Here is a 19833-nt window from a genome sequence, read left to right on the forward strand (position 1 = left end):
AAAAACATGTACACCTTGTGATTTCTTTACTTCTCGAATAGCTGTGGTACTACAGTATATACTTGGGGCCTTAGATTTGCATTCTACCTGAGATGCAAAAAGAAAAAAAACACAACTATTAACACTCATGAACCTGAGAGAGTGAAAACAAACATACTAAATATCAAGTATTTCAAAAGAAATAAAAATAAAAAATTGGATTCGTATGACGCTTCTTTTAATGCTCCTCCATTAAAAGCAGCAGCAGTCACCGTTTAAGATAAATATCAAACCCCAGGAATAAAATTTGTCATGCACATAACTGTTTCCATGACAGTGAAACCCTACAATCCAGAACAAAAAAAAAAAAATCACTTTTATCGTAGCTTATTAGAGCTTTTAGTACTGTATTCCTCTCTGATAATACTAGTGAGCCTTGTCCTTGAAAAGATCCAAATAAATAACAAATGAAGTGAAACTGAGAAAATGATCAAATTGATATATTTTTTTTTTTGTGATTGTTAATTAAGACAAAAAAGTATTTCATCCTGGCATACGACATTCTAGTCAGTGGAAGCTGCCACACCACCCCCGATAAATAAAGAAATACCTTTGTTTTTTTTTATAAAACATTTGAATCAGCTTTTTTTGAACGCTGTAGGTTGTAATTGTGATGCGAGTCTATGGTGCAAGAACACAGACAACTTGGATGAGTATTGGCCCTGTAAGTTAGAAAGGACGGATATATACAAGATATACTGTAAGAGTGTACATGAGGATACTGTACGATACTAACCATATGCCTCAAAATCAGAAGAAGAAGGCACTAAATTAAGTCCTTCAGTCTTTTCCTTTATAATGATAAGTATCAAGAGGTGGGTTTAAGGCAGTGGTTATCCTTTATCATAATACATTTACAGATTTTTTTTTTTCTCTTCTTATTCAGGCAATACAATGAGATCACTCGCTAATTACCAAACAGGTTTTTTTTTTTTTTTTTTTCAACTCCTCTAGCTGTGACAGAGTCAGAGGCATGAAGCATGCATGGTGTTGCACACTGCTGACTTGTGTTTGTGTACAAAAAGAGAGAAATTTGTAACAGCAGACAGCTCCTCTGTGAAGGTTTGAGGCTGCAGGATGACAGTAAGAAAATGATCTTCCCCAAACCGAGTCTAAAGCTATACGCAAATCTTTGATAACTTGTACAGCCAAGAGCCCCTTACAAGTTATCAAAGACAGCCCAAAGGTAAAATGTCTTTTACAGACGGCAAGGAAATATAACTGATTCATGTTTGCAGTGATTGAACGCTTTTTTTTTCCTCCTTCCTCTTTTTTTCATTTTTAATAATTTTAATTTTTTTTAAACTTGTGTATGGGCAAGGGCAAAAAAGTCTGTGTAGCAAGGATTTCTAAGGCAGGAAATAAGCTGTGAATTCTTTTTTTTTTTTTTTCTACTTGCTATGGGTATTCACACAGACTTGCCTTGATACCTTATACATCACTGAAAGGAAACTTTGAAAGTGTAACATTCTGTCTTTCCTCCCTTTGACACAGCACAACCAAATGAAAAGATAAAACCTTGAAAGATGAATAAAGTGAAGTCCTTGTAACATTTCCCGGTTAAATGGTCAATATACTGTACTATCAGATAAAAAGTCAATTATTTAGAGAGGAGGTCTTCTGCAATGTGGACTTTGAGCCTTTGCTGTACACAAGTAATATTTACTGTATATATACACACACTGGCATAATTATTATATTTGGTCCAGGGTTGACCATGTAGGTGCTATGAAAATGTGAAAGCTTTCATGTTTGAACCAAAAGCACACGCAGCAAGCTGTACTGATAGCGAACAAATAACACATTTTAATGAGATTTTAACCATCAACGCAGCAGGACCAATCACTTTTTTTGGGGGGGCATACAAGTGAGAGTAAAGTCTGACCCCCACAATCAACTTAATGCCAGTCTTCTGGACCTGTACTTATTAGACGAGGGGAAACAGCTCGGCTGATTCTGTCCAAAGATAAGAAGCGCCAGTGAAGCTCAGGCTAGCTGAGTGTCCATTTTTAGTCTTTATGCTAAGCTAAGTTAACCGGCTGCTGGCTGTAGCTTCATATTTATCAAACAGGCATGACAGTGGCATCATCATCATCACCAAAGTCCTCTCTATGCAATCTGCTTTCATTTCTCTCAGTCAGAAAATCCTGATGCAGGCCTTAAAAAAAAAAAAAAATTATAAGCTCAGATTTCTTTTTTTTCTCTAGAAATTTTAACTCCATGGCACATGACAGCTGTCAAGATGTTTTAGACTGCGCACCACAATAGCCTACACAAATACTAAACTGATCTCACATCTACTAATTGTCAGATCTTGAAGCAACCGAGGCAATCGGCCGCCCTCGCTGTTGGGTTTGAAATGATACGTGACGGCACTCCTACTTCACTTTCATGAACAAATACATTCTATGAAGAATAATTACTCACAACTGTTACATAAGTAATCAACACAGTGAACCTGACCTCGAAGGAGCTGGGCGACCCTGTGGGGAGAAAACGTGTTGATATTGTGTTCCAGCTACCGAACTCTGTAGATTACTCAAAAATAAAATTAAAAAAAAAGGTGCGGATGAGCTGGCTCCTCAGATCTGGGTACATGAGCTAAAAGCTAGCTGCAGCACACATAGACAAAACACCAGACCCATTTAATCTCCTCCGAAAGCCAAATGCAACAAAGAATCTGGTGGTGTACATAGGATAAAAATAAAAATAAAATAAATCCAATCCAACAAGCATGTGAAGGGAAAACAACAAAACAAACAAAAGAAATAGAACAAGGCACAAAATTGTCTGTAAAATAATTGAACTGTACAGAATAGGCCCCAGCAGTCCAGGAAGGGTCGGATAGGAGACTCAGCAACGCCTCTTCATACTACTTGGCCACGCCAGTCTTACTTTCCACTTTTTCCTTCTCTTCTCTGCCTCTTTCAATCTCCCTGCCCAATCAGAGTTAGACATAATGCTCCCACAGCGCTGCCACCACCACCACCATCAGCATCCCCACCCGTCTCTCCTGGCCTGTCCAGTTTAGATATAATACTCCTTCTTCTCGTCTGTGTTGTTGTGTCCCCCCTCGGCGTTGATGATGGCCGTGTCGGCGTCGGCAGCGTCGTCCGCCCCTTTGGCTTCGTGTGTGAAGTAAGTTCCTGCGAAAGAGTGCAGACAAATTAGCCACACGCCTCCTCATCCTCGTGTGCACTTCAATCCTATTGCACTCCACTCGCAACAAAAAACACTTGAACTCCAAGATGTGTTCATGATCAAGTATGATTGCACTGCCGGTGCTTTACCTTTGTGTCTGGCAAAGTATCGACCAAGAACAATGAGTGCACAGAGGATGGCAAACATCACCACGGCAACCACTCCTCCGATGACAGCATGGTCAATTTTCTGCGGTGCCCCCTCGCCGGCTCTGGAGTCTAAAAACAGGACAATAACCGTAAATAATTTCATGAACAGCAAACCCTCTCAGCCAGGAGCAAAACTAATACCTTCACACAGATGTGGACTGCACTGGAAGCTATGACCATTAAATCATTAGGCTGCCAAAATAAACTAAATTGGTTTGTTTTGTCTCAGAGCATTTTAGCATGACCTAACCACAGAGTGGAAACACTTCAAAAAAGCTGCTGAGAAGGAAATGCGAGCTTCTGTTGTTTACCAATAAAAAATGAGATGATACCCCAGCACAAGCTGGTCCATGAAGGATGGTGTGTGATTCACAGTATGCGACTATACATCTCACAAATTGGCAATAAACTATTTAGCGCTTACTGACAAATCCTGCAGACAACTGCCAATAATTGAGCCTGATAATAACCAGAATGAGCTTTTACTCACTGGGATTTTTCATTCTTCCTCCCACCTTAATGTGCATTCCACTGGCTGTGACACCATTCAAATTTACACTTAATTCAAATTCACCAAAAATAAGTGACACATTTAACTTTATTTTTTTAAGGAGCAGGTTTATTTGCTTTACTGCAGAGCGTTATATGAGAAAATCAATACCACTCTTGCGATTTTAAGGTAAATATTACAGCCAGTGTGTGAGACTGTTTCTTTGCCTGCCACAGTGACTTTCTTGTTTTATGCTAAGCTAACTAGCTGCTTCATGTTTATACAGACGTGAGAGTCGTATCGATCTTCTCATCTATCCCTTAGCAAGACGTGAACATGCATATTTGCCAAAACACGTTCCTTTAATAAATAATAAAAAAAAAGAAAACATTATCAACTGCCTGAACATGTCTAAATGAAGCCAGACGTCTCTCCGAGTAATAAAGCACACATTTGCGGTGTTATACTGTCGAACCCAGCTCGTTACACGAACGTTTGCAGGGCTTCTATCGCTGAAATGGCTGCCCGCGCCCCTTGAGTGAGCGATGTTGAAAAATGTTTTAAGACAGTTATTTCACCATGAAACAGTAGACACCGTCTGCAATTTCAGCGAGAGTTCACACACTGTAAAATACACTCTGATTTAAGAGGCCATTTCTGGAAGTTATAGAGCTCAATCATCAGAAATAGACACAAGTCTGGAGATAAATTGGCGCCCGGTGTCCCCATGCAGAGAAATACGTGGCTGCCTCAGGTGTCAGAGAGTATCGCTGTCTAGCACTTAGCCAGATTTATCCGTGCACCACAGAAGAACAAGGCAAAAAAATTTGAAGCCTTTAAATTTCCAGTCTCAGAATAGTTCAGAGGCATTTATCAATAGTCTATATCTGTGCACATTTGGACTGATGGAGGAGTGGCGGGTGAGGGAATGGCTGCACTGTTCTTTGCTGCATGAGAGAGCAGCTCAATTTTCCATCAATCTCACTAGTCATGCTCTGAACTTGAATGATTTTGATAAAAGACGAGCGGAGAGTGCAGAATTTCTCAACGCTGCGAGGGCGTAATAAGTCGAGTTGAGGGGGTCCGAGACAAGCGACGCCGGTCACATCTCAACCCCAAACAAAAAAAACAAAACAACACCTTGCTCGAGTTGCGTTCGTTTGGCACGGGGACATCTTTGGAAGTGGGGGCTACAATGAAACTAATTAATGAGAGAAAAGTTTTGTTTCAGTTGAGCGCCCTCTTAAAATGGACTCGGCCTTCACGGAGCGAGCTGCTGCGCGTCGGCGTGTGTGAAGCAGGGATGTGCAAGGAGCAGTTTGTTTACTGTATCAGGGATGTCAGATAGCACAGCTCATTCCCCGAGGAGAGGGAACGGCCCATGCTCCATGCTAATGAACATGCACCCACTAAATGGCCTGTGCACAGCCCCTGTCTCCTCTCCTCCTCCCTCCACTTCCACACCCCAACACCTCCCTGCCCTCACCTTGCTCCCCTGCTGTCTTCCGTTTGACACATCCGCAAGGAAACATGCAGGGTCTCGGCCGCCTCTGCTCGCCGAGGGAGAGTTTTTTATTTAACAGGTAGAAAAATTCGCCCGGAGTAAGCACCAAGACTCTATCACAAAAATGTCAGAGAGAAAAACTTAAAAATCCCATAACACCCGCAGTATCAACTGTTATGGTCGGTTGCATTTCGTGTTGCCTACTGAACGCGACACTACCGAACACCGCTTTGCTGTTTATCACTTCTGTATTTACTTCAGAGGAGGGCTGCAAAAAACATGGGCTCAAATTCAATATACACGCGATAAATATTGCCGGCGTGCGTTCTGTTGTGCATCTTCGTTCACTCTGCCTGTTTGGAGATGTGATATAATGCAATGCAACGTGGAGATCTTCAATTTGTGAGACCATTTCAGACATAAAAGGTCAGTAGTTACGAGAACACAGTCATAGTTTTAGATGTGAATATTATGCAGACAGGGAGATTCTCATGAAAAGATGGTTGCATTATGGGAAATGTAGGATTTGGGGACTAAAAAGCAAAACTGAATCATTTTGGTGCAGCAGAAAAAGGTGATATAGGTCATGATAGCAACTAAAAGACTGTTTATAACATTAACTAGTACAGTTGCATACCTGTTTCACAATCACACTGACCTACTCTACAATAATACCAAATAACAATGATTTGATTAATGCAACATGCAGTGAAACCAACAGTCAGTTGTTGGATTAATCGATTAGAAATGGTGAAATCAAGCAAAAATTGACACGTACTTGCTAAAAAAATCTTAATTAAAAAAAGGATTGAACACCTTCTGGGCTAAAAGGAAATATTTATACCGTAGCTGCCTTTTGGAAATTAAATTTGTGTCTTTACACCTGTGGCTTCAGGTATCCTGACTAAAGTCTGAGGAAGACCCCCTCTCCCAACAAGTGGCTTAAAGCTTCAGAAAACAAACCAGTGAACGTGGATCTTGATGAAATATTTTGTGAAAAATACCCCTTTTTTAATGGTAAATAGGCTGCATTGTTATATTAAATGTATTCAAAGTGCTTTTACACATTTTATTCACGCGTCCAAACACCCACACATACACATGCCGAGCCATTTGAGTCTGACACTTTCACATGTGGACACGAGGAATCGAATCGGATTGTATAAACCTGCGATTATTAGAAAACACGCTCCACACACTGAGCTACGGCCGACCCTAAATCTGTCACCTGAGTCCCCCCCCACCCCCAACTGTGTGGAAGTGCAGTCATAAATTGCTCAGGTGTTCCGTTTATGTTCCTGTAAGATGTTATTTTGGTCACAAGGTGGACAAAATAGCAGAAACATCATAAGACACCATCACAGCAACAACAACAGCAGCAGGTTCAGTTGAATCAACACCTCCTTGTGTTCATGGTGTTTTGTCAGAGTGAAAAGGCAGTTTCCATCTCTGGAAAATGCTGATCCGTGTCTCAACTGGAACAGACTTTCTTTATAAAGTGTTGTATTGTCATTACTACCATTCGTCTCTTTTTCCTGCGTGGATTAGTTTGTCATCCGGCGCTCGAACACATCCAGGATCAAGAGTGTGAATCCCTGCGGCCGTCCACGCTCAATATATATGCATTTATAATACCACAAGGTTCTTGGAGTAGGAAAAAAAAAAAAAAAAAAAAAGCCTCCAAATGACAGACAGTATTATTACAGCAGCCTTTGTGGCCCCTCACTTGAATTAAGTAGAATTTGATTATGTCTGTAATGTGGCTGGTGTCCATACCGCCAGCACAGCTCTGCTCGCGGCTCGATCGGGGAGTGCTGACATGCCCACACCGGCGTCCTGACAGGATGTGCACAGCCGTGGGGATTTATGGGGGAATAAAGAGGATTTGCAACTAATGCCTGTGTCTGCGCCGTGTTGAAATCTGCTCCGCTGAACTCCCAGTACCACATGCTTTACAGTCGCACCTTTCCCATCTTCTGTACTGGAATGACTAATTGCTGCTGGTGTTCAGTGACAGAGCATCCTATCAGACCGCTGCTGTCAGCGTGCACATCAGAGCTGCTGCCAGCTTGTCACCGGGCTGATTACATGGACACATAATTTCAGTTTTCCCATCTTTTTTTTTTTTTTTTTCTCTTTTCCCTTTAATAGTTTTCCGCTCACATAACGAGGCATATCAGCAACACATGCGCCAACCGTCCCCCTCCTCCACGCGCAAACACATTACAATTTATAGATGTAATTACATGGGTATAATTGAAACAATGACTCTCTTGCATTGATACAGAAAAAAAAAAACAAAACGTCACTTGCACTGAATAGACTCACAGTAACTCCTTCCTGGACAGTGGCAGGACAATGGGGCAGAGCTGCAGAATGAACTTAAGGACTGTCAATAGCCATTTTTACAGCACTGAAGCACTAACATCCGTGGCTTTTGCATTTGTTGCTGTTTGAAAAGGAAATGAATGTAATGAAATGAGTATATGCGGGCAATCTCCACCAAATCATTTCTGTATTGCTGCTGTAGCCGACCAGAGCACAACATTGTCCTCGGCTGAATTCCAATGCCACTGCTCGCTGGCTAAATAGATTCCCAGAGTCCTTTGTAATAACCCAAACAATGATTTGAAGATGTGCAAATTCAACAATGACATTTAACTGAGGAGTGGAGATGCGAGTGAAGGTCTGACTACGACTAATAAAATGGCAACCGAATGGAAATTTTGACAGCGAACTTGAACTCCTTGATGGCAGTTTATTGTATCTTTTCAGATTGGCAAAATTCTCCACACAAAAGGAGGGTAGCACTCATCTGCACTTCATCCTTCCCCTTCAATGCGCTTTCACTTCCAGTGGAGATCAAGGCAAAGGGAAAAGGTTGACAAAATAATAGAAATCATTGCTCCCTTCCTAAAGATGTGTGAAGTAAGGTGCCACAGAAATACTCTTTATCAGCCGAAAATGAGGACGCGGTACGGTTTCATTGGCACATAATATTCAATCTTCAAACCCTAATGCGCTGAGAAGAGCTCCCATAATCATTTACAACTGCTCCATGAAAAAAACAATATTACTGCTGTGAAATACTCTTTTAACTTCAGGGTGGGCTGGCATTACTAACCTACTCCCTGGAGACCAATTAAAATGGACCATTATAATATTTTCTGTCTTTAATAACTGTTGAAAAGGAAGATAAAGGAAAAAAAAAAATGCCGGTCAGAACAAAAAAAAAATTCAGAGTGGGAATCAGAGTAAACAAATGTGAAAAAAAAAGTGAATTAGCATTTCGAAATGATTCCTTAATTTTTCCAATGAAATACATCAAAGAGAAATGATACATGCGAGAGTTAAAACAACGCTGGTAAATGTTTAATGACTAATTATGTTGAATACTAAATGCACTCATAACAGTCTTTGTTGAAGTCAATAGTGCACAAGGCGTTAAGACTTGAATCCCAAGACTAAACAGCAGTGGAAACCTGCCAACACCTAAAATGTACCACTGCTGAGGGAGGAAACAGAAAACGAAACATGTCTGAAAACCTGCCAGAAATGGATTCCTGAAATACCATCTGGCACTAAATCACATGGTTTTCTCACTTGGAGAAAAAGGAGACAAAAAAAAAAAGAAAAATCTTATGCGTTGTGTCAAAACAAAGACACGGGATTAACCCCGGAGTCACGTATGTATTCTGTGCGCCGCATGTTAAAGTCATAAAGATCTGCAAATCCCCCACAGCTTAGCCGAGCGAGCAATAAAAATGATATTATTGTTAGTAGAATTATCAACTCTAAAGGGTGCAGTATAGAGGCCAGACTCAGGTTCGTGCACAGTTTAATGTTTGCTTCCAAAGCTCTTATTGGCAGTTAATTTACAGCTTCGTACTACCTACAAACTGTGAGGGTGTCGACCTGAGAAATCCCCTTTTTAACTCATCACACCCCTGAATCATATACAGCCTTTATGGGAGGACCAGAAAAGACTAAACAGATAGCCCAACAGATGCTGGATTAGTAGATCTTTATTGATCCACGATATAGAGGAAAAGACGTCATTAGTTCTGGATGGAAGGAGACGGATGAATAGATAACATCCACACGTACCTATCATCTATACATAGATCTTTCCATACATGTTCGATGGATAATTACACGAGGGACTGACAGATGTGTCGCATGGATCAGTCAAAGACAGATCCACCTGCAACACATAAGCAGAAAATACTGAAGTTATGGCATTCAAATGGAATTTTCCATCCATCTGTTCCAATTAACATCCTTCAGGTAAATTACATTACAAATACATTTCACTTTGGCCAAATTAAGTGGAATTATATAAAAAAAAGAAGCTCCTAGAAACAAACTCTGAGGGTTCACATGTAACAGAGATGAGTATGTTGCTTGTACAGAAACTAAAATCAATTATTAGCCCCTCGGTTATCATTTATTATTGATCCGTTCATTTAATGTATGTGTATCTTTGATGTCTGGGAACAATTTTCATGTTAGAGTAACTTTCACGCAGCTTGATTATAGAAGAGTTGCCCAAGAGGGTCAAAAAGGTTAAGGCCAACCAGAGAAGATACGTTTACACCCCTAAAAGGTTTTTGTCTGTCAAAAGATGGACAAAGCATTTCTTACACGGTGAGGGCCCACTATGTCATAAGGTTTAACAATAATACATTTACGGACAACCCAGCAGTGTGTTTATCTTACTCAAGGATGCATAAAATATCCTCGACTAACTCTTTTAAAAAATTGTTAATCGAAAACCAACATGCTGTGCCTCAGTCTTCCCTACAGTACAAACTTCTATACTTTACAGATTTTGGATAATTACATCATGTTTTTAGCCTGAAACCTTTTCCTGCCTGAGTAGCATCTGCAGGTATTAATTTCAGGCTTCCAACAACCTCCAGCAACAAGGTAGAGCAGCCTGGATGTAACCTGAGAGGTAAGATCGGGAGAGAAAACACAGCACTCAGAGCCCCGCTCGCTTCTGCTCCTTAAGCTTATTGCTTTGAAGGCGACTCAGACGAGTGCATCAACATTTTTATCAACTCAGATCTTTTTTTTCTTGTCAGACAGACTTCGGCACAGAACTATAAAAGTGACAAAAACAAGACTAACACACCCGTTATTTGCCTTTAGATTAATCAGCACAGGATCCTACCAGAGCATGCTAAACAACAATTTACCCTGGACCGCAGCTCTGCGGAAACATAGGGTGCTTTCAATCAAGTCTACAGCATAATTCCTTGTTCCGTGTCTTTCTTCTGGCTCCCCCCCCGACAAGCTGGGGGAGAGGAGGAGGGAGGGGGTGTTACTGGAGGCTTAGCCAGGATATGATGTCCCTGCCTCGGATCATCTCTGAGCATCTGACGAGCTGGAGCATTATCGCCACAGACTCCCTTTATTCCTTCAGAGCTGGAGATTCTGGGTAAATTCCCCCCTCTGCCCAGAAGAAATGACAAAGAACAAGTGGGGTTCTATTATTTGTCTCCGCAACCATCTTACCGTCCATCCCAACAGGACAGCGTTCGGCCGCGTTCAAGCTGAAATTCATGATTCATTTTCCATAAACACGGCGCCACGTCAGGATCAAGTGTTTCGATCAGCGAGAGTGAAGGTCACAGATATCTGCTGCAACTTTTTTTTTTTTCTTTCCCTCGTACAATGCGCCAAGTAAAAGCTTCTAGTTTGGGTGTAAATATTCAATAAACACACATGGAGAGAGGAACAAGGTCTGAAAACTTTCAAACACATGAAAGAAATGTTCTTATGAAACAGTGACTTATCTCTCCCCAGTGGTCTGCGCACACAAACACGGACGAACGCACCCTCTGCATCTTTTAACGCACTGAAAGACCTGACAATATGAAATCCTGTGAAACTTTCTGAACATGAAACAGAATAGAAGACAAACAACTGTGAGTCTCTGTACTTCATCGTGGCATTTGCTCCCCCACAGCAGAAAACATTATTTAAACCCTGGACTGACGCTTCTGCAGCTACCGCAAGAAGGGGAATAAAAAAAAAAAACATCACCAACTAGAAAATCTACCAAATGAAATCATTACATTTTTTGGAAATAACCAATTTTATTTTATTTTTTACATTAATTATGAAGCACAAAAGGGGGCAGGAGTGGGTTGAGAAGATACAGAAACCCCTCTTACATGTTTTCTTTATTACTACAGAGGGAAAATCGTGTGCCCACGTGGATGTGCTGCTTATGTGGATTAATGAATGACTGCAAAGGCTTAGCGTGTTCATTCAGTTGCTTTATCCCCCGTCATAAGTGCTCTGGGTAAAAAATATGATTAAAGGTTGGTACATTTGGTCTGTGATCCAAGTGCGGAGAAATGGTGGGAGTCCCACCACGAAAATGCATTTATTTATTCCTGTATGTTTGTTTATTTCATTGGATCCCCATTAGCGTCTGCCATAGCTGTTGCTAATCTTTCCAGTGTCAACACATTAAAATGCGCACAAAAAGCCTGTCGCTGTTAACGGTAAAAGCAAATCCAAACTCAAAAAAAAAAAAAACGAAATAAAAATAAAAATAGATCAAACACAAAGCCACTGATCCTCCTACAACGCAGCCATGAATAATATGAATAAACGCTTCAAATTGCCACACAAGAACAGACAAATAACAGCTAATAATTACAACAGTGAGACTGGCCACATGAGGCGATAAAAGCGTGACACATCTAATAGCGGGATGCCGTCCCTGCTATTCGTGATTTGCAATTTATGAGCAGTTTTTCAATTTTAATCAATTTTTTTTGGGGGTAATAAATTCAGACTCTTCAAAACAGATGTGATAATAACCAAGATTTATGCATCCAAAATTTACTGATTGTACATTTAAAATCAGGATCACATCCAGTCGTAGTTCAGCGGCCTCTGATTACAACAGAAAATCGCAGCTGGCGGCAGTAGTGGCCATTCCAACTCACACTGTAGTTATAATGAGCGAATAAGAAATTGTGCTGTATACGTCCTTATTGGTGAGAGGAAAACGTTCTACTGTGCTGTTATGCTGATTAAGGTAGTGCAAAGCAATCTACCGCAAGCCAGCTTAACATTGCCCCTGTGACAGGGTATTTAGAAGAGTAGTGAACTGCAAGAAAGCTCAATTACATCCTCCCAGCATGTACTGCATAAATCACGGTAAATCCTCTTTCAAGCCTGTCTTTCGGAAATTACTGGAATGTTACAGCAGAAAACACAGAGACGGATGCATCAGTGCAACTCCGAGGAGGAGAGCTTAGTGGTGGGGGGGGGGAAAGATGCCGAGTAATGCACAGTTCTGCAACTTCCTGTTTTGACTGCGCCACGCCCAGAGAGTCGGAGCGGCCGAGATGAGGTTGTAAACGTGCGGCGAGATCAGTGGCGTGAAGAGCTGCAGGTACTTCAGCGGAGGCAAGAAATAAAAAAGGCAGGTCTGAAGAAGTAATTTCAGAGGGTAATTTTAAACATGCAGTGAGGGAGGAGCTGTGTCATAGTGAGCGGATTGAAAAAGGAAACCTCACACGTGTGACCTTATTTCTAATATATAAATGCACCGTGCACAGAAATACTACTGAAAGGCCAGTGGTTTGATCAAATGGCTGCTATCTAAATAAAAGCTGCCACATTGAAATACTGGAGCTTTTTAGACGCATTCTTAGCTTCAAACCTTTTAAAAAGTATACTGTCGCTGCAGATTTTTTTGTATGAATTGCAGAGTGGTCATGACAAAAGAGCAAAATTGCTGTATCTCTGAAGCAGCTATTGATAAACCGATCTATTCTTTAAGGATAGTTTTTTTTTTTTTTTTTTTTGTATTGAAATGTCACATTCTGGCATATCCAAATGTCAACTCCCAAGGTTGCCTCGCCATCTGCCTAGCCTTAACGCTGCTTTTGAAATAATAGCAAAAAATTTTTTTAAATGGCTGATATTGAAATGAAATTGTGCTGCAGAGGTAAATCAAAGTATTAAAAACCCGGGTGTACAGAGGATGCCAAAAGGTTGCTCTGCGAGAAACGCTGCAAATGAACTGCCTTTCATTCACTTCATATGTCTTTGAGAAAATAGTTATTGATGTTTTTCGGCCTTGCAAAAGACGAAATGTGACTGGCATTTGTAGAGGAGATGTAAAGGGCATTATAATATGATGGATGGGCCGGGGCGAGATATAGCTGCAGATGCTGATAAGATAGCAGAACAGCAAAGCAGAGTCTCTAAATTTTCTCAGATCAAACATGTGACTGGACAAGGCTGTGACAGGTGTCTCTGACAGGCCTGCACTTCCCGTCCTCATTGTCACCTATCAGCAGCGCTATCTGATTAAAACTGGCCATCCACAGTCTCTCGTAGCTGTAGGTACAAGCCCTGGATCTCTTTCCCCCGAATCGCCCGATCACACGTGCATGCAAGCCGACACACACACACACACAAACACACATGATAGCTGAGAGGGACAGCAGTGGGGGCATACAGTACCTTGCGTGTTGACTGGGTTGGTGGTGGGTGTGGGGATAGTAGTGGGAGCATCTAGATGAAAAGAGTCAAAAAAATAAAGAACATGTATAAGAAATAAAGGAAGACAAGAATAAAGAAAGAGACAAAAGTCATTGAAGATGAGAAGCTGCACTACAAAAATCATAACATGCACATGTTAAAGCCGCTGCGTGAGTTACCGTGAGCCCATGCTTGCAGCTGTGAGGCTTAAATATCGACCTTAAAACAAAACTGAGGCGCATAAGCGAACATTGGGAAAGAATTTGTTTGCTGTGATCATTCCTGGTCATAAAAAAAAAGGTGACGAGGGTCAATAAATGAAGAAAAACTGTCTCCAAATCAGTGTAAGAGATGTGGGACAAAACCCACCGTCCCTATTTTTTTGGAGGGGAAAAAAAAAGTCAAACTTTAGCCGTAGCTCAAGTGAGTATCTTTTTAGCAGGAACTCTTTTTGTACTAATCATCCACTGCAGCTCAGCACAGAAACACAAAATAACAGAGGGAATATGGTTCTGGAAAGAAGTTACCAATTTAATTTGATTAGGTCAGACCACTGACGATACATTTTGGAAGCCTTTTTTTTTTAACACTTAATCAGGACTGTGGGTTTTGTGTGCCATTTCTTCCACTGGAAACATCTCTTTCATGAATATTTTTAACAGCCAACATGAACAGGAACACAGCAAACCATGTTTTAATGTTCATCTGAGACTGTTGTTTTAAGATAAAATAAGAACCTGTTTACAGCTCACATCAGCATGTTAACATGTTTAAAGTGATGTCCACATGCTTAACATGTTTGACATCTGATTTTAGCTAGTTAGCGTGCCGAATTTAACTAAAAACCAAAAGTTTCAATGCCACGGCTGCACTGCAGTTGATGAATTACCAAAGCATTTAACATCCATCATCTGAAGTTTGTGGATGTCTGGACTCAATTTTGTGTCAATCCATCAGTTAAAGTTGAGATATTGAAGTGAAAACCTGGAGGCTGTCTATGAAAAGTCAGAGGATCAGAAGAGTCATTAGGATTCATCTTCTGGTGACCATGAATGTGTATCAAATAGCTGCTGGCTCATTTCGCTGAGAACAAAACCTCATGATGGCGCTACAGGACAACTCAAGGAATCACCAAGGTATTTCCAAAGCATCATCTGGGAATCTTGAATGTTTGTAGCAAATTTCATGGTAATCCATCCAGTAATTGTTCTGATATTCCAGTCTAGACCAAAGCGACAGCAAAGCAGCACATCAACCCTTTCATACCTAAAGCCCATGCAGCTATCATGGCTAAAAAACACAAAGAAAAAGACAGCAACATTTCACTGTTCTGGGGGTGTATTATATTTAATTACGGCCAGCTATTGTATCTCTTTTTTTGATAAATTTTCTAATTAACTATGAATAATAATGTGAATGGAAATCACGGAAAGGTATTGCTATTTTCCACGGTCTCAATAATTAAGTCAGACTGCAAATTAAACCACTCTGGTGGTCTCCCGCTGCAGCGTGGTGCGGCCCCCGAGCAGCATCCTCCTGCCCCACACTGTACTGATTAGGCCTGTCACTAACCCCCCAAACAAAATAATCAGAAAGACAAAATGGAGGGCAATTCAGGTATGCAATGGTACTAAGGAGAGCTGAAAGCTTCCCTCATCAGGGGAATATATGCCAGGCGCTGGTGCAGGGGGAAGATAGCACGACCCCTTGCTGTGGGAGAGTCGCAGCAGGGGAAATTGGCTGGCTGTCTCCATGCCTTTACTGTCTGCACTCCATCAAAAGACAGCAGTGGGGGACCACACACTCCCAAACTAATGATAAAACATCAAGGACAGCATAATGTTGCCGCCGGGGATGGAGTGTATGGCAGAGGTGGTGTTGATGGTGGTAGGGGGGATCAGGGTATCAGGAAGAGATTCTCCACTGACAGTATTTGAAGAGAGGGGTGGGCTAGATTTCTTTCCCTGTGACCGAAGGCGGTATGATAGCTGAAATGTCAGTGTCTGGAAGAGGGAAATTGGCCATTCAGGGATGAGGGTCTTCACAAAGGCCGGGATAGGATGTGGCACATATAATATCCAGACGAACAAGAATTCTCCATGGGCAATTTCCAGGCTGGATGACTCTGGGCTCAGCATTATGAGGGCTGAAATATGAGTGTATTTTGGAGGGGCCATATTTTCAGGGAGCATTTGTATCAGTGAGGAATTTGATATGAGAAAATTTAACCATAAAGTGAAACAATGTAGGAGAAATTGTTTATCTATGCCTGCTTAAACCTGCCTGCCAACACAACAGCAGGGAAGATATTTTGCTTGTTTTTTTTTTAGCGTATTTATTTCTCTTGCTTAAAAGTTCTTTTTGCATAAAGTTTTTTTTTCCATAAACAAAGGCTGTAAAAGAGGCTATTATAATTCATGTAATGATATTGTGAAAAAAAAAAAAAAGAATAATCTACAAGCTGAAGTGTCGAAAATGGCTCCACACTGTGTTGCATGTTTGATAAAATCAGTGTGATTCACAAGGACGCAGCTTCCTGACAGCCTTTCATAAGAACAGCGAGGCCCATGAGTCCTGTCTGCTCGTGTTATGTCAAAACCCTGATAAACCCCAAATTTTCCCGTGGCTTGTGAATCTTTTGACTTTTTGTCCCCCCGGAAGATTGATAGGTCAAAAAGTCAACTGTGGTGGTAAAAGGGAGTGTTGTTGTCCTGCCAACAGGCCGTATGTGTGAGTTATAACGCCGGGTCGCCTCCGAGAGAGAGAGGAAGGCCTCGTCTTTGGCCGACACTCTCCCCCACAACACCACCACCAGCCAGGGGGCACAATTCACAGCCTGTTGCAGACACACCCAGCATGACAAGCCTCTTTCTCAGCCTTTCAACCGGCCACATACAATACGGTCGCCACAATAGGACTTGATTTGACGTGGATTTACATCGGCCTCACACCTGTCTGGGCTGTCGCACAGTGAAAGGTCATTAGTCTTTTTGAAATAGGAAGAGCCCGAAGGACCAGCACCGGTAGAGAGTGGCGGCGGGATGAAAAGAGAATTGATGGACAATTCCGCCTGGCTCTATCAATAATTCTCACAAGCAAATATTTATCAAGAACAAAACAACTCATTAAAATGAAACTATTTGTTGCCTGCTCTTAGTTAAACAAAAGGCTTCCTTTGACAGGTGTGTGGTGGCTTTAACAGGAGCTCATAAATTGCAAAACAAAACAGCAAAAAGAAGAGGAAAAAAAAAAATGCCAGATAAGAGAGTAGGGGGGAAGAAAAAATGGTAATTTTGTAGAAAAATGTGAGAGTAAAGTTAGCAGGCTGGATAAGAGGGGCGCACCGGTGGACAGCTGAGGTTGTGCGCTGCTGCTGAAACGCTACACAAAAATAGCACAAGGTTATCACCGCTATAAGACTGATGTTTGTTGGCAGAAACACACAAATTAAGCTACTGTTGCAAAAACGATTACCGCAGGACAACAAACCCCCGCGTGGACCACAACGCGATTTTGTCTGGCATTAAATCCTCCAGAAAAAGAGGAAGGGGGAGTCACAGGCATAATGATATGCAGTTTGAGCACCTTTTACCAATCTCCTGTGTCTCATTACAGAGAGCTGAAGTCATGGAGCTTCCAAGGCTCGCACACTGGAGAAATAGTGCTTAATGGAAATTGGTAAAATATGTGGATCAAGTTGCTAATTGAAGAAGTCATGGCCAAAGGCACATGCATTGATAATATAGATAGTGTAGGTTTCATTTTGGACCAGAGAACATTCGCTTCCCATTGCATTCAATCATTCATGCAAGTGTACAGCACGAATCAAATGGTACATGAATTTAACAGCAGTAGACACACATCATGCACGAGTTCTTAAATGCCTGCAGGCAATTCAGGGAAAATTTCTGAACTATTAGAATATTATATTACTACTTTAAAGGTCTGTGTAGGGGAATTAAAAAAAAGTGGTTTTCCTACTTGTTCGGAATCTGAGAGGATTTACTCAAAGAGGGAGGACGGTAAATCTTAGTTTCAGAGGAATCTTTACACACCAATTAGAAATTTAGTCATGATAGCTTGAATAAGTCTGCCTTGAGTGAGCTATTTGCCGGCATATGCTGTCCTTTTGTTTGGGAGTGATCATTATGGGCCCATTGGGAACAAGCAGATGTCATCATCTGCCTGGCAGAGCATGATGATAAATAACCATGGGGCGGCAGAGTTATGAGAGTCACAGGAAACCTATGTCACAGTGACAAAGTCACACATGTCAGCTGGTGAAAGAAACACATTATTCCTCTGAACATCAACCAACCTAAAGAACCGCTGAACGCCAGACGTATGATGATGAGAAAATCTGTGTATGTTCCATTAACCGCACCCTGGGAGTTATTTTTTTAGTCGTGCAACTGAAAATATTTCAATGACAAACTGGAATACCAGTGCTTCTCTGAATGCTTTGTACCTCAGAGATTTGGATTAGTGAGGTCCTGCTGTGATCGAAGCCCAGTTTATAAGGCATTCTTAAAACCCCACATGGTTATTCTTCCTGTAAATTCAAGTAAACCATTCGGGAGGCAGTTATTTCACAAGTTTTTAAAGTTTCCAGGTGTAGAAATTCAGTCCCAGGTTCCTCTTACAAACTGGAAAAAAAAAAATGCACTGGCCCCACGTTTCCAACATCCCTGTTTTTCTTCTTTAATTCGTCCTGACTCTGACAGGTTTTTTGCCGCCTCTGCCCAAGACCTTGTCCTTCCATTAAAATCCTATTCACTACTTGGCCCACAATTGGTGAAATGGTGTTGACGTGAAAACCATTACAAATGCATTTATTTTCGCAAATGCACATTTTCAGCAACTGCCATAAATATTTGCTCATCAGCCCGACCCAAAAAAAGAAAAAATAATAAAATTGTTACATTGCTAGTTTTTGACACACAGTTCATGGCTGTCAACATGACCTAAACAAGCAGACTGAGTAATAATCAAAACAATATCACCAGTCTGAAACCTGCAATCAGGTCTTGCACAAAATCCACAAAAAAAAAAAGCCCATTTTCGCATAACACTTGGAGCCTCGGCGCTTCTCATCTGATGCCGCTGCTTTGGGCACGTTAGGTTCAAATGTGAGTGATGGTTTCAGAGGATAAATCTGACATCAACATGATGAATCAGATATAATGACATGCTGCGTACTATAGCATAAACCACCATGGATGTTTTAAACAGAGCTGTCCTGTCTCTTTCTAGAATTTATCTGGAGAGATCAGACCGCTTCATTTAAATATTTAGCCGCTGCTGTTGTTCTGCAATCAGTGTGACTCCTCATACCACAGAAGTGAGATTTTACGATAAGAAAAAGCTCACTGGAGAACATTATGGGTGTGAAACTCAAAATCAAGCCTCAGAAACTGGATGTCAAACATATATAGAAATAATTAGGGTAATATTCAAGATGAAAGATGTAGAAATTTTTTGCTCACAATTTATTTTTTGTACATTTTTGATGCCAATAGGAAAAGTATTGTGAACAGAAGTGCAAAGTGCTGAGGTGCAATAATTTATTATATCTCAAAGTTTCCCTCCAGTCACATGTAAAGTAAAGCTTGATTGATCGAGTGATCGGGTCATTGTTAATTAACTTTTACCAATTTACCATAAAGACACTGCGTGACTCCACAACACAGTCTGCTCAGCTGTGATATGCACTCTGCTGTATGCGCTGCAGACAGAGCTGATAGTGAACAATAGAGTCTGAGGATCTCTGCTGGACAAACTATGTGATTTGTGAAACTATGCATCAAAGCATCAATTTCTGTATGATGTTCTGTCAAAGAAAGTTTTCATATCGATATATATATACAACTGCTATAAAACATCCAATATCAATATATGTGTGATAGGCCCATATCTACCCATAATATCAGCCA

General features: G+C 41.1%; 1 protein-coding gene across 1 annotated transcript in view; it reads right to left on the minus strand.

The window, feature by feature from the left end:
- Positions 1–1308: 1308 nt before the first annotated feature.
- Positions 1309–19833, minus strand: part of LOC103356494 (cell adhesion molecule 1-like) — a 44340-nt gene continuing 25815 nt past the window's right edge. The window contains exons 8-10 of the mRNA XM_008280650.1: positions 13883–13933; positions 3330–3458; positions 1309–3185 (exon numbers count right to left, since the gene is read on the minus strand). Coding sequence (XP_008278872.1) covers positions 3067–3185; positions 3330–3458; positions 13883–13933 — 299 coding nt within the window. The 3' untranslated portion in view covers positions 1309–3066. The remainder of the gene's footprint in view (positions 3186–3329; positions 3459–13882; positions 13934–19833) is intronic.

Source organism: Stegastes partitus, unplaced genomic scaffold, assembly GCF_000690725.1.
Source record: "Stegastes partitus isolate 25-593 unplaced genomic scaffold, Stegastes_partitus-1.0.2 Scaffold204, whole genome shotgun sequence".
Classification (NCBI taxonomy): Eukaryota; Metazoa; Chordata; class Actinopteri; family Pomacentridae; genus Stegastes; species Stegastes partitus.